This window comes from Falco naumanni, chromosome 14 (assembly GCF_017639655.2).
Source record: "Falco naumanni isolate bFalNau1 chromosome 14, bFalNau1.pat, whole genome shotgun sequence".
Lineage (NCBI taxonomy): Eukaryota > Metazoa > Chordata > Aves > Falconiformes > Falconidae > Falco > Falco naumanni.
In genome coordinates this window covers 15504268-15519182 of record NC_054067.1, presented here as the reverse complement: position 1 = coordinate 15519182, position 14915 = coordinate 15504268, and the positions used below count along the sequence as shown (strand labels likewise).

General features: G+C 38.8%; 1 protein-coding gene across 11 annotated transcripts in view; it reads left to right on the top strand.

Moving 5' to 3' along the window:
* The window catches only part of MAP7D3 (MAP7 domain containing 3), a 45609-nt gene that overhangs the window by 14709 nt on the left and 15985 nt on the right, over positions 1–14915 (top strand). For 4 of the 11 annotated variants that reach the window (XM_040613982.1, XM_040613981.1, XM_040613986.1 and 1 more), the window contains exons 3-9: positions 415–495; positions 1888–2051; positions 4867–4981; positions 5941–5973; positions 11022–11123; positions 13574–13672; positions 14079–14177. In XM_040613982.1, coding sequence (XP_040469916.1) covers positions 415–495; positions 1888–2051; positions 4867–4981; positions 5941–5973; positions 11022–11123; positions 13574–13672; positions 14079–14177 — 693 coding nt within the window. Of the gene's footprint in view, positions 1–411; positions 496–1887; positions 2052–4866; positions 4982–5940; positions 5974–11021; positions 11124–13573; positions 13673–14078; positions 14178–14915 lie in introns of those variants that run through there. The other 7 variants (XM_040613989.1, XM_040613992.1, XM_040613983.1 and 4 more) reach the window with 6 other exon arrangements.

Below are 14915 nucleotides of genomic sequence, written 5' to 3'. Positions count from 1 at the left end.
CTAGATTCCTGTAATTCTTGATCATAGAAATGAATATGTACAAGAATGAGGATCAGAGCTGAATTTGGAATAAATGTATGTTCTCACACATCTGACTTCTGGTCAGGCTTGCTTTTGACTGTGCATGTTGGGCCTTTTAATATTGTGTCTGCTTTCTGCCACACCTACGAAAAATAGTGAACTGGTTGTTGTGAGGGAATGGGAAGGGGCAGGAAGGAAGGAGGGTGTTCAGCTTCCTAGGAATTTTTCAGATGATGCCTTTAATCTCTATATAGATTGTGCAGTGCTTTGGTGGTATGTGTGTATCTCAGGAGGTTCTGTTATCCTTTCGATACTAAAGACTTTTGACTTTTAAATTTGAACGTTCAAAATAACTGATGATTATGTGTCTTCAATTTTTTTTTCTTTTGACAGTGATAGATGGTTCCACTCTAAGAACAGAAGAAAGACAAAGACTGGCCAGGGAGCGTAGAGAAGAGCGGGAAAAGCAACATGGTATTTTCATGTTTCATTTAAAATATAATTTCCTAAAATGTTTGTGATAAGGGAATAACTTATTTTCTTACTCCTTGTTCAGTCATTGGGGTTTTTTCAGCTTCCTGAGGACCAGAGACAAGGTCTGCTCTTGGTCTTGCATCAGTGACTGTCTGCGAACCTGAATGGAGAAGGATTAGATTTGAATTCCAGAGATTTTGGGCTTCTTGAAGCTGTATGTCACTTTTGACCTTCCATTTCTTAGTGACCACCAAGCGAATTTAGCCAGTTTCTTACTGAATACCTTAATGAGAACACTGCTGAGAGTAAAAGTTTTAGCTTAGAACTGGTTCCCTGAAGACTGATGTTTGGGGAATGCTGATTCAGAGAAAACCGAAAAAGATTTAGCTAGTTGAATGGCTTGATTGCCTTGAACACTGCTTCCCTTGTTTCCTAGCGCACTGAAATGACTCCTGGATTGAAGTGTCAGCAGTATGCACTTTATCCTAGCAAAGAATCTGGGACCCAGAGAAGAGCGTAAAACTCTTGCCCAGCTTTATGCTGCTTGTGACGTGGATCTGTGCAGCAGGAGAGGAGAGAGTCACAGTGTGCCCTGCAGTCCTGTTTCTTGTCTCCCAGCTTGTAAGGAGCACTGTCTCTCTGGCCTGTATGTTTGTTAATAGAAAAGCACAGACACACAGCAGTGGGAATGATTGTGTTATCCTGACATGGAGAGAGGAAAGGACTCAGAAGTGGTTTGGGGACCTTATATATGTAGTAGATACTGCCTGTTCATTTTTGGTGTAATGATCTGGTCTCTTGGTTCATTTTATCTGTCTACCCGTGGAAAATACTTCTGTGTATACAACCACGAGCTTTTTTTCACAGGACTTGAAGCTTCCTCTTAAACCGTGCACAGCTGTTCCTAGGTGGAGGCTGTGGAGAATAGTGACATAACAATTAGGAACTCAAAAGCAGTAACTGTGGGGTTTTCCCATCTTGTCACTCAGTGCTTTAAATCTTTTCATTGTATCTTGTTCCAAAAAAATTAAAATCGCAGCATAGAAAATTCTGTCTTGTGATACTCAACTTACTACTTGCTTATAAAAACTTCGCTATTATAATGGCAAGAAAAGTATGTGCCTAACATAGGGTATATGCATATCCTGACATTGCTGTCTAGACAGTAAAGTCTGATTGCAGGAAAGGTTCTAATTCCAGCCTAACCTGAGGACAGAATTAAAGACTCCTCTGTCGTCAAGTGCAGCATCATCCAGCTCTGCAGGCTAATCTTGCTGTATCTTTCAGCTTTGAGTGGTGGGAATTCTGCTTGGTAGTCTCTTTCCTGTAAGTTGCATTGTCATGTCAATGAATAGTTAAGTTTGATTTTAATTTTTTCCTAAAAATTTACAGCTGCCAAAGAGACACAAATCCTTGAAAAGGAGAGAAAAGCAAAACTCCAATATGAAAAACAGTTAGAAGAAAGGCAGAGAAAGCTAAAAGAACAGAAGCAGAAAGAGGAACAACGGAGGGCAGCAGTAGAAGAAAAGAGAAAACAAAAAATAGAGGAGGAAAAGGTACTACATATCTAAGTTCTGCAGTTTTAAAGAAATTCCTACATTGTTTTCCTACGTTACCATGCTCTGAAGTGCTGTGAAATAGAAAGTTACAGAAGTGGTAAACGTATTGGAACATAAAAATATTTTCCACATCTCTACAGTGGGCTATATAGACACATGTCCTCCTTCCTCACCCCAGGCCTAGCTTTAGCTATACCTGAGGCACTCAGGACTTCAGGAGCTGTGGCTGTTGCTTGGCTACTGGTTGTTTTTCATATGAGCAAAGACCTCACCCCATATTCCTACATTTCTAGGTTTCTTTTGGTGCACTTTGTAGATTCTGTTTGTAAACACCTGGGTAACAGGTGTTAGAGTTTTCTTATTTCTGTGTTTTGCTTACTGAGAGCCCCACGGTGGCCTAAGAGGCTTGTGTTCTTTCAGTTCTTCAAAATTACGATTTGTTACTCTATGTTGAGCAGTTGATAATGTTATCTGTGTAGTTAACCATTTGCTGCTTTGAACTGTGTATTGGCTGTTTTCACTCGATTCTTTGCCTTTGCTTTGGTTGCACATGGACCAGCAGAGCAGATTTTGAGTTACGGAGCTTATTGCAAATTGATAGAAGCTGAAAGTAGAAATAAATACATGAAGTTCTGCCATCCCTTGTGAAGAGTAAGTCTGTTAGTGCATATTAAATGTGATGCACGTTCTGAAAGGGTACATTTCCAGGGTGTCAGCAGTAAAGGTATGGCATGCACTGGGCTTCCATAAGGTAGTTGTAAGAACTTGCTGTGGGTCATTGTTGAAGAGCCTGCCTGGCGGACTGTTCCGTTGTAGTCCAGCTATTGTTACATTCTCCTAGCAATACATCTTTTTTTACCCTTTTTGACTGGCAGTATTCTACACTGGTGTTTGGTTATCTTTAATCAGCTTCTGGGTGTGTTCAGATTGATATTCCATTTGAACTTCATGGAATAGTTTACATTGCTGGAGAACAAGCAGAAATGTTTGGGTGGGCCTTGACTGCAGTCCAGTGCAGTATCATCTCTTTAAGCAACTACTTGAAGCAAAAAGCGTCCCTTATGCTTCAAGAGGTGTTACCCTAAGCCTGTAGTACATTTATTCATGTAATTTTCAGGATGGTGGATATGTTCAAAGTGGCCACTGGAATGAATAATCAAGGAATACAAAGACTAGCCAATGACTGGCTGGTGTTAACCTTGTCTTTTATTTGGTCCCTGGAGGAAGGAGACCTTGTACGTTGAGAATTATATATGAAGAATCCAGCAAGTGGGAAAATAGCGTGCATTTGACCTGTAAACTTTGTTTTCAACCAGAAGGTGGAAACAGATCGTGACTTTGATACTCTGACATTAGAAGATCATTGCTTTTAAAGAAACTAGGGCAATATTTGCCAGCAAGATACCACCTACAGTTGTAAATTTAGTAGTGCATCAAAAAATACATAGCCTCCAACATTCTTGTTTAGTACTTCAGCCAAGTCTTCCTTGGATAAAGCAGAAGCAGCAGCACAATAGCAAATAACATGGAAAAAGTAGTTCACTACCTAAGAATCTTGAAGACAGCTAGCTGTGGCTAAGATTGAGACACCTGTCTTCTCACAGTTACTCTTATTCTGTACAGCTGTGCAACTTTGTATGTTGATATCTTGAGCAGATAACTGATGTTCTGTTGTTTGTAAAGTGAAGCTCGTGTCTTTAACTATGACTTTGAAGAATTGCCGTACTGCAGATACCTCTGTGGAAATAGCATCTACAGATTACATAATGTCTGGGTACTTCGGCACCTTGGGTAAACTCTAGTTCAGGTTTCCTTAACAGAGGGGAAACTAGGCTTTATATTACAAACAGAAAATTATTTTTTTTTTTGTCAGTGAACAGAATCTTTCCTGCAAAGTTTACTTTGTCTGTTATACACTACAATTGTTTTAGTTTGTGTTGTGAAATGGTGTTGAAAGAAGGTGAAAGTCTTGTGTCCTCAAGAGGGAGAAATGTTTGGATAATGAGTCCCCTTGGCATCTTACTGCAATGTATCAGCAGTAAATACTGCTTCAAAAGATCACTTGGGATACAACTGTTCCAGGAGAGAAATTTGTTGTTGACATGTGGAACCTGGCTGAGAAGAAACAATCTAGTGTGGTTGCAGTTCATCTTCATGCACAAGAGAGAGGGATCCCCCATTAGTAGTTACTAGTCCTGGAGACAGTAGTGAAAGCTTCTTTCAGTCCTCTTTGTCCTGTCAGCAGTGGTTGCTGGGGTCTGGAGTTGGTTGGTCTTTTTTGTAGTTTTTGCCTTCATGTCTTGCTATTTCTGATTTCATCATATCTCTGTTAATGCCAGTATCTGTTAAGACTTGGGTCAGTGTTTGCATAGTTCTCTGAAAATACAAATAACCTTATACTTGGTATGTTATAATGGAGAATTTTTATCACCTTTTAGAAATAACTTCAGAATCTAAGTAGTTTAAAGAGTGAGAAATTAGTTTTGCTCAGATTGGTATTCATCCCTATTTAGAAAGTAAGTAGTGATGTTTGCTGAATAGGAAATCTGTTTGGTGGCTATTTTAAGTAAAGAGTAGAATAGATAATCTGTGCTTTAGCTCAACCTAATCATGTTTGCAGTGTTTTGAAACCATTAATTGCCCTTAACATTCCTTGCATAATAGTTTTTGTACCAAACACTTGTTATCAGGCAGTATAGGTAAACCAGATTTTAAATCATACTGGGAGAAGAGAAAAAATTACATATTTTTGTCTTCTGGCATAGCTGTGCTTTATAGTTATAAGCTTCATAGGGATGTTGTTTGATGATAGGAGCGATATGAAGCAGTTATGCATCGTACCTTGGAACGGAATCAGCGACTGGAAACACGACAGAAGAGATGGTCGTGGGGAGGATCGGTAACTCCAGATTCAGAGAGCAAAACAGGTAAGTAGCACCTTTTCTAGCGTGGCTAAAATCACAGCATATTATGTGTGAACACTGGCAGGTGCAGCGCTATTCCTAGGGACCTGGGCATGCTTTCCTATCTTGGATCTTATAACAGGATCTACAGGTAGCTCGTGAGGAAAGAGTCATATCCATACTTGCCCTGAAATGCTGCTCAGAGCTATTTTTAACTTTGGGAAGAGCTACAGAGAAGCCACAAGGGAAATGCAGCACCTGGCAGCATTGCATTGCCAGCCCCAAACCGTCAGATAAAGGGAATCGTAATGCAGAATGTTAAAATAATTGAGTCCTTCAAATGCAGTGCATGTAATGGTGTGCTAGGACTGATGATAAACAGAACAAAAAAAACCTGTTGTACTGTAATGCTACATCTGAAAGATTTTAAACACACCCTTAGAGTTACAGAATGCTAACTGATTATTTGAACAACCGGTAAGGAGGTGCGGTGGGTAGTGTCTGAGCTTCTTGGAGGACAGGTTCTATTCTGGATTAGGTGATGCATTTTTAACACTGTTTAATTTGAGCACAGATATTTTTTTTTTTGTATTTCACACAATTAACTGTTCCTGCTTGTAAACATTCTGAAATCAGAGCAGCAAATCAGGATTGTAATGGAAGGGATCGTTCCATGCACTACCTAACTGGAAAACACACCCCACCCCCAATAAGTAACTTAACATAAGTTATTGTCCAGAAATGAAATAAAACAAAAAATGCTTCAAGTCAGCCTATCTTCTTAATTGGTGGAATTGTACTGAATGTGATCTAGTAGTCTTCTGTCAGCTTAGTGTGGACTTTTTAGTGTTTGTTTATAACATGTTTGAAAGTGCTTTGATATAAATTATTGTTATGATACCCAGCTTCCCCATTTTTTGGTTAACTTGCATTGTTTGCTATTTGACCTTGTGACTTAGCTTACAAACCTTCTTCTTCTACAGAACAACAGGCTGCAGATGAAGGTGGATCTGGTGGTATTGATTTCTAAAATGCCCTTTTTCTGTTTTACACTCGCTACTAACCTTTTAAACTTGAGCTCTTGTTTCTCTGAAACTAAGGAAAACCATCTTCTTATAGATCTTTTCCTGGATCTTGGCCAGCCGTGCAACAAATGTGATCCCTAAGTAGAAAGCAGCCCCCCTATGTTTTTAACTATCCCTCCCAGCTAATTAAACTACAGCTTAAGTTGTGGCATCCTGAGGGAATTTTCAGGGAAAGGATATGTGCCTTTGGGTTTTTAAAGATGAGTGGATACAGCATGGGGGAGGAGAATAGAAATTCTTAGTGGCATTTATTTGAATATAAATTAGTTCAGTAGTCTTAAGCTTTTTTTTTTTTTTAGGGAAATTTCAAACCCTTTCATTGTTTCCTAATTTGCAAAAAGTACATGGCAGGGCTTGGTCTGTTTTCTTTTTGCTTTATTTTACCAGCAATTGAAGTAACATTTGCAAAATCAAATGATATTTTGCTGAAACTGTGTGAAAAGGAATGAATCCTTTGTTTAGTTTGATACTTTTTCCATGAAGAGTTTTGCAAAATCAGATCTGTCCAATTATCTAAACATAATTCTATGTATTAAATGTGTTTTCATTGGATTTCTGGCACTTTCCAGTGCACAGACTGAGCCATTCATATAAATGCTTTGGATCACTGGTATATTTGTCAAGGCTACATGGTTAATAAGCAAAATTATTTCTTGTAGCTGGTTTAAGATGATAGCTCTCAGCTGAGGCCTCGCTAAATCTGAATTCTAAAAATCTGTGCATGCTCGCAGCGTTACTAATTCAATACAGCTGTCTCGTAATGCTGACAATATGAGACTTGAAAATGCAATGAAAGTCTGACTGAGTATGATTTAACTGCTGTGGCTTATTCTGGCAACACAGCAAAAGCATATGTATTTTATTTAACTTCTCTCTACCCTTCCTCTGCACAGCATGAATCCCTAATTTTCTCCAAAATTAGCCAGTTTGACTGGATTGGTTTACCTGTTTAACATGTGTTCCTTGGATACATATATAAATCCAATTACTGTATTGCACTTTACTGAATGTCATTTAACCTTGAAATGAGGAAATCACATTTGCCTTGCACGTTTAGGAAAGCACTAGTTTTTTCTCCTCCATTGTTTTCTACCTTAATTTTAAAGCTAAACTTAATAACAAACGAAAAAACGGTGCTTTGCTCTCTCCTCCAGTCTTGTCTGTACTTCTGATCTAGAGGAAGATTTTCAGTGCTGCTGAAACACATCAAAAATGAAGTGTCTTCCAAAAAACATCTCCCAATGTAATAATACATGCTTAAGCTATACCTTATGCATCATACAGTAACGAGGAGGAGCAGATAAGTTTGGCTACAGTAGATCAATTTGGATAACTTGGCACCACTTTTGAAACAAGTGACTGGAGATAAACAGATAATGCAGTGTTTGACTAGGACATTTGTGCATCCGCTCTGTTTTAAATTTGTGTTTTGATTTGGTGTTGAGGTTTCACATGTATAGCTGTTTACCTGGGGTGGATAATGTGAAACCATAATTGGATTTACGCTTGTTGTATTTATTCCTGTTTCAGGATCATTCTTGGCCTTTTACCTTTCTGGGAGCTCCTCACTTAATTGTTACTTAAAATCTACCCAAACCATGTAGGATGCCTAAGTCCAGCTGGCTTTCTAAAAAATCCATATTTGGACCCTTTCACCTTATGTTTACATAATTGCTGGAAAGACAATGATTACCTGTTTTTTAATACTCTGGAAAATGACAGCCTGTGAGCTTTATGTCATCATGGCTGAGTAGTGCATCTTGTCAAACAGCATACCTAGAGCAAGTTTCAATAGAAATTACTATTTTTCTATCAGCAGTTTCTGTGGCAGATCTGGGTTTAAAGGCTCAGTTTCTTGAAATGAAAACCGTTGGAGGAACAGATTTCACATACTCTTTACATTATTTTAGGACTAAAGGCTTTCTCGTCTATTGTATTGCTGTGCAAAAAAAATATAAAATCAGCTATGTTCTTCCATGAACTGACTGTGTCAACAGTTATATTTAGGAACATTGACTGGTAAAGCAGCATTTGTGGGTGATAGAGGTAGTGTGCCCTGGAAAGGTACCCCCTGTAATTGAACATTTCACTAAGCATCAGCCATTCTGTATTCTGTGCAGAATGTGATTCACTGAGACTGCAGCAAGTACCCCGCTGATGGCCTGAAAGTTAAAAATTGATGAAAGCCCTAGAGTCAAGTGTTACATTAATGACATTGCTGTCAGTGCTAAGATGAAACGTGCGGGGTGTGGGTCTGCCAAAAGAAATGGCAAGGCTGTGTAATAAAGCATCCTTGAGGACAGTCCTTGTAAATGAGGGAGGTTTAGTGATGACTGCTAGGCAAAACTAGATGTTCAGGTGCAACTGTAGTGGAGACGTGCTATTAGAATAGAAATTGGGCTGCCAGAGTCTCTCCTTTCTAAATAAAGAGCTTTGTTGTCCTAGTAGAAATTTGGAAGGAAGTGAGAGATGGATATTCTCATTTTATTTAGCCTAATTTTGTCCAACCTCTGATAGGCGGTGCTGCAGCACCCTCTCTCAGTGAAACTCTGAGAAGCTAAGATTTAGAACTGTTATGTCTCATAATGATTTTCTTAAGATACTGAGTTTCCTGGCTCCTTACCCAATTGCAAGCCTTGCTGCATGGCAATTATATGCTTTCTTTGGCTTTGCTGCTACAGTGTGCTTTCCCCCTTCCATTAAAAAAAAATACAAATGTTTGGTATCACATGGGATTTCGCTGTACGCTTCTTCCACTTCAAATCACTTGATTTGTATGTAAGTATTCAAAACTTTCCCCAAAAGAAGATATTTGAAGTATTTTTTCAAAAGATACTTTGTAAATACCTATATAACTGGACTAACTTATTCAAGAATATCCTGCCTGTCTTCTAAAGGTTTTTTTCCTAGTGAATTGTCCAGACCTTCAAAGTTTGCAGAAGCTATTCTGTGGGTAAGATATGGAAAAAGTTGGAGGCCATCTGATTGTGTATCTGCAAATTTATTGATCAAAAAAGCATTGATGGCTTAAGATCTTATGCAGTTAATACAAACTGAAGTTTTCTGGAACAAGAAAACTCACATATCAGTATGAATACCCTTTACCAATTCGATTTTTTTTCTGTCAAGACATCAGTTGAGATATTAGGTCATGCCCTCACCACTGCCCACTGAAAAAGAGACGTTTTTCCCCTGAAAAAGAGACGTTTGTTGGGTTTTTTTGTCTGAACAGTCATGTTTAGCCTGTACTTTCTTCTTTTTTGAGTCTTGTAGTAGAAGTTTCTTTACTGAACAGCACAGCCCACCTGCAGAACTTGTAAACCTGCTGGAAAATAATTACTTTGCTCAGCAGTTTATCTCAAGGAAGATCTCATTTTTTGCCCTCAGAGTCTTGGTAGGTTATAGACCAAATCTCAGATTTCATGCAAGTGCTGAAGTGCTAATTTGAACCAAGAGAAATTTGTATGAATCATCTTCATGATGTTTGGAGGCCTTAGACTCACATGCTTGAGTTCAGGCAGGAGCCAGGGAGCAGACACTAGAGGGTAGTCTTTACCTTCACAAAGCCCCAAATGCATGTATTACGTATATAAAACCTCTAAAGGCTGTCTTAGTTATCCCAGTACTCAGACTTCATTCATAAAGTAGCTTTTTTTTTTTTTTTTTTTTCTTGTTATGTCAGGAAAGTATCCACTCAGCTCTTTATTTCTTCAGTAGCCTCAATAGATCCCCCTTTTTCCCTCTTATCCCGTGGAGACTTGGCTCTTGTTCGCTGTGACAAGAGCTTGCCACTTTTGTAGCTTCAGTGCCGAAATCTTTTTCACTTGGTGTGATTTTGCAGGAGGGCCCTAGCTCAGGAAGCCTGGGTTGGGTGCGTGTTTCAAAACTACAGTGCAGGGTCAGGGCTGTCCCTAGGAGTCCCTGTGTCCTGGCTCTTGCAATAAGTAGCTGCTACAGCATGCTGGCCAAAGGGAAAAGGTGCTGCCTCGGTGGTGAGTAGTGCTGCTTTTTCCTTTGGGTACTTACGCGCTAATATGCTCACATTAATCATCTTTGCTATCCAGTATGCCAGTAAAATTGATTACTTGTGTTTGATGTATAGAATTCCTTGTATTTATTATGCTAGTCCGCGCTACTTTGTGTGCATTACTGTTTTCTGCTTATTGAGTTTCCAATAGCAACAGGTATATGCTTTTCCAAGGCTTTCACGCTCTGAAGTAGTGTTCATCCTGAAAGCACATTATTTGAAATCAAAAAGTAGATATTTATCTAGAAAACTTGAAATTTCGCCGTGCAGGATGTGATTTTTATGTGTGTATATGTATGTCCGTGTGTATACACGTACAAAAAAACCCCCAACTAATGCCTCTTGTGTCAATTTTTTCAGAAAAGTTGCAAAATTGATAGGAGGCGTTAACTTCAGGACTAGCTTTTAGAGAAAAATTGGAAATTTCTAAAATAGTTACAGCAGCCCTTGGGAAGTAATCAAAAAGAAGAATGCTTTCTTGCATTTCCTCAGGACTTGCTTTTATCCCTCGGAAAGCATTTGTTTTGCTTTTGTTAACTAGTGATTGAAAAACGGCTTAGACATTCCGACGTAGAAGGAATGAAGACAGAAATTACTGTTTTTCAGGTTTTGTTGTTACTTTCTTTGTCTCACCAGTCTGGTAACAGCACACAACCTCAGCAGCTTTTGTCTTTACATGTTAGCATGGATTTAAAAATCACTTGTTTGCATACATATGCATAATATCTTAGCATGACTCCACTAAAGTACATGCCTTTTCTGTGCACGTTACGACTGGTGCTAATTGTATCAAGTCTGTTCAAAGGAAAAAAAATATTAATTCTGTTTCTCATTAAGCAAAAGTAGAAATAGCTTTCAGGATGTAATACTTCCGAAGGTAGCTCACAGCAGTGTGCCAAGGTTCTTCCTCAGGTATGAAGATGAATTCTAAAGTAAGCGCTTCTTCACACAGCCAGCAAGCGGTCCACCTCCACAGCAAACCTCAAACAGACAGAAGCTGTCATGAGTAAACGGTTGTCATCATCTGCAGCGCTTTTAAATGCTTCTGATCGAAGTAAGTGTTTGTGTGTCTGCTGGTAGCAGGTGTACTGCTTAACTGTTACTTGGGGAGGAGACAGGAGTGGAATGATGCTCCTTTTCCTCCCTTGCTGTGTAGCTGACTTGATATTTTGATCTCAGATACATTTCATGCAATTTGTTAATCCAGCTTGACTGTTGAGGGCTTTGACCCAGTTGATGTGATCTCTGTTAGAGGAGAAGAGTAACGGTAAAAATTGCTGGTTTTTTATTTTTTATTTCTGTAATCATTTAACTGAAGTCAAATCTTGGTGAATGATTGATTCACAAATCATTTCATGTCATCTTTACGGGTTTGCATGCCTTAAATCACACCCTAAAATTTCAGCAAAATAGAAATAGTACAAAAGTAGCGTTTGCCTTTTTCTGTTAGACAGTTTCAGTCATTTGATTGCCTGTGGAAAGGAAAAAATCAACTTAGTTTTGACATCTTTGTGTTGTGCCAGCCCTGTACTCTATAGACACACACTTCCTTTTAATGTTAGAATTCTGCTTTAGGTAGAGAAGGATGCATGAAAACCCCCTGACACCTGTGAGAGTTTTTTGGGTGGGAGGAGGTTGCTTTGTTTTGATCTGGAGTTCTAGTATGATTGTAGCCAGAGCGTGCAGCTGACATGGTTTCCTAGACCAATAAATTGGTGTAATCTTGACACTGCTACTCAAATTATGCATTTCTTAAACAGTTAGTACACGCCACTGCTTGCAGGCATTCTGGATTACTTACTGTGCCAATGACTACCAAGAAATAGAAATGGCATGGAAGTCAACTATTTCTTTAATTTTATTTTTTTAAGGGTTTCTGAGAATGTTTGCACTCTAGAATAGAAATCATCTACCAATTTCTGTGGCTTCCAGTCTCATTTTGAATTACAATTTTGGGGTGGATAAAGCTCCTGACTGCAGCGTGTCATGTTTAAAATGTGTCCCACACAACTAGTCTTAACAGGGATGTAGAGAATGACATAGATCTCTGGTTTTCCCACTGTCTGATAAACCTGTACGTGTGAGTCTCCTCTCTGCCACCTCCCCTTTGCCCCGTCTGGATACATTCTGTAAATCATGGCAATCTACCTTTTCCAAATAAAAACCCAAACAAATTATGAGACACAAGGAATTTTCCTAATCTACTTGTTAAGAAAAATAAAAATTATTTGCATGAGCACATATCATCTTGATTTAGCCTGAGATTTCCTTGTGGGGAATCTCCCCAGTGTTTCATAGGAGCCTGCCTGTATCCCAAATGTATTTTTGTTTTGGTTTGGGTGGTTGGTTTTTTTTTTTTCCAAAATGAAAAACTTTAATAAGCTAAATGTAAATGTAATGTAAAACCAAGTTCAGCTAGGTCTATGCTGCAGTATTCTGTCAGTCTGCAGCCTTTGATCAGATGAGCTGTGCTAGAGGAATCCCTAACGTGGACACAGCTAACGGTGATTTTGCTGGTTCATGTTAGAAGGTGATGCAGCAGAAAAGCTTGTGCTCATACTCTGTATGCCTGCTAGGGAATTCAGTGAATATATCTGTACTGGCAGGGTTCTGAGTCACTGGAGACTGCTTGTGATCTAAAATTATATTTATATATAATGTGTCTGCAGGGTTCAGCTCTAAACATGAGTCAGAAACAGGGCTGTAAAGTACAAATTAAGGCACTAACAAAGGAAGTCACTAATTATCAACTAATTGAGACTGCTTTCAAACTTACTATCATACCTTGAAATCCTTTGTGAATCCTTGTTTGCTTTGGAGGCAGAATTCTCAAGTGGCCTGAAATACAAGAAGTTTGGACAGGACTCGAACTGATCCACGTGGTCAGAATGTAGAGGTGGACTGACTGGTTTAAATCACTACAGCAAATTAGAGCAGGTCTGTGCTTTTGATCTGGCATTCAAGAAGAATTGGATGTTTCATAAAAGATGGCTAAATTCAGATGACAGAAAATACAGTCACAGAATTAACCAGCTTCCTTCTGCTGTGCATAATGTGTGCCTGGGAAGGTGGAGGAGCAGAATGCGGAAATGGGAGGAAGATGCTTGGCTCTGGATCAGTGGAGTATTTCATCAGCTGTGTTCGGTGTTAATTCTGAGCTTACTCTCACTCATACAGAATGTGAGCAGCGGCCTTTTTTAATATTATTTATTGATTTTTAAAAGGTGCACAAGAATGGCCTTGGTAAGGTCAAACACGAAGCTTATTGAGGCTGGCATCCTGCTGCTATGATCAGTAACATACAGGAATATAAGAAATAATGCTTTATTTCTTATATTATATATATAGAGAGAGAGAGAGAATAATTCTTCCCTGATCCAGTTTTCCTGCTTCTGAAGGATTCATACTATAAAGTGACTTAATTATTCATCTGTATCTTAGGGAAGTGTTGGAGGAGACTTCTAAGCTTTTCAACGTAATTAATCCATACGCTTTCACTTGCAGGTACCACAAAGAGAAGCGCCTCATTAAACAGACTGAATAACAAAGTTCCTCTACATTCTCAGCAGTCAGCCCTCAAAGGTTCACAGGTGGAACAGAAAGGTGCTAGAAACCAATTTGTTTTGGAGGAATGGGAGGCAGTAAATGGGAAAATTGAAGCTGACTTTAAACCATGTCCCAGTTTCATGATAAATGTTTTTACTCAGGCCTTCACTGCTGTGCATGTAGTCTGTGCACTGTGGCATAAATAGTTCTGTGCACTGCAGTGCCAGATATTGGGTAACTGGGTCTATAAACCAGGGTTTTCCCTCTGAAAAGTGGAAGGGTGGAGGGGGCCGAATAGAAAAATGGCAGCCAAACTATTGAGCTCAAGAAAAAAAAAGTGCTTCGTCATGATAGATCAGTGGATTTAGCTGATTGGCAAAAGCAAAGCATGGGAATGGCAGTTTAGAAAATCATACATATTTATGTCTTGTTAAAAATAATCTTCCTTACGCTTGGTCTCTAGGAGGAACAGAAAAGAAGAGGAGCACATCTTTGAATAGAATGAGTAGTAAACCCCAGTCCTCTCCAGAACTAGAAAAAGTGAAAAAGGAAGAAAAAACAGGTGGTTGTTTCATAAAGCTGAATATTTCTTTTTAAAGCCATTCATAGTAAAGTTTGGATAGGCTTAATTTCACTAGTTTCCTTGGGGAACTTAAAGTTTTAGGACTTCTAATGGCTTTTTAATTACCCAGTGGTAAAGATGAAATTGTAAGGGGTAAAAGGTTAAATCTCGCCCTTTGGACAAAAAAGAAATCCTGTAAGAAGGACTTTGACTTTGTGAAATGGCACTGTAAGTAGATAGCAAAATGTCTCTCCACTTAAGAGAGCGACGTATTTGATAACTGGTAGGTTTAAATGTAAGATACAGTAAAAATGTCACTGGTATGTTCACTACTTAGTTAAATCTTACCTTTCCTTTCTTAAGCTCTCTTTCATTATTCAATTTAAAAGCAACTTCTCTGTTCCTGCTGCTGGCCTAAACTTTGTGCATGCAAATGAGGGAAGAAACCTGTTCTCACTTAAGTCTCTTTTGGTCTGTGTATTCTCCCCTAGGTTACAAATAACCTCTTTTCTAGGAACTCTTCCTAAAGCTGAAGACTAGCAACTTTTCTAATGTGTTTTTCCCCTTATGAGTTAATAATTCTGAAACTTTCCATTTTAGCAACTATTGCCAACAGTGGAAATTATACTCTGCTTCAACGTCTTCCCTGTATGGGAACCTGATGGGTGTTGTCCATGTGAATTTGTGTGTGCAAATGATGCCTGACAATAACCTTTTGCTTTGACTTGCAAGTCTTCT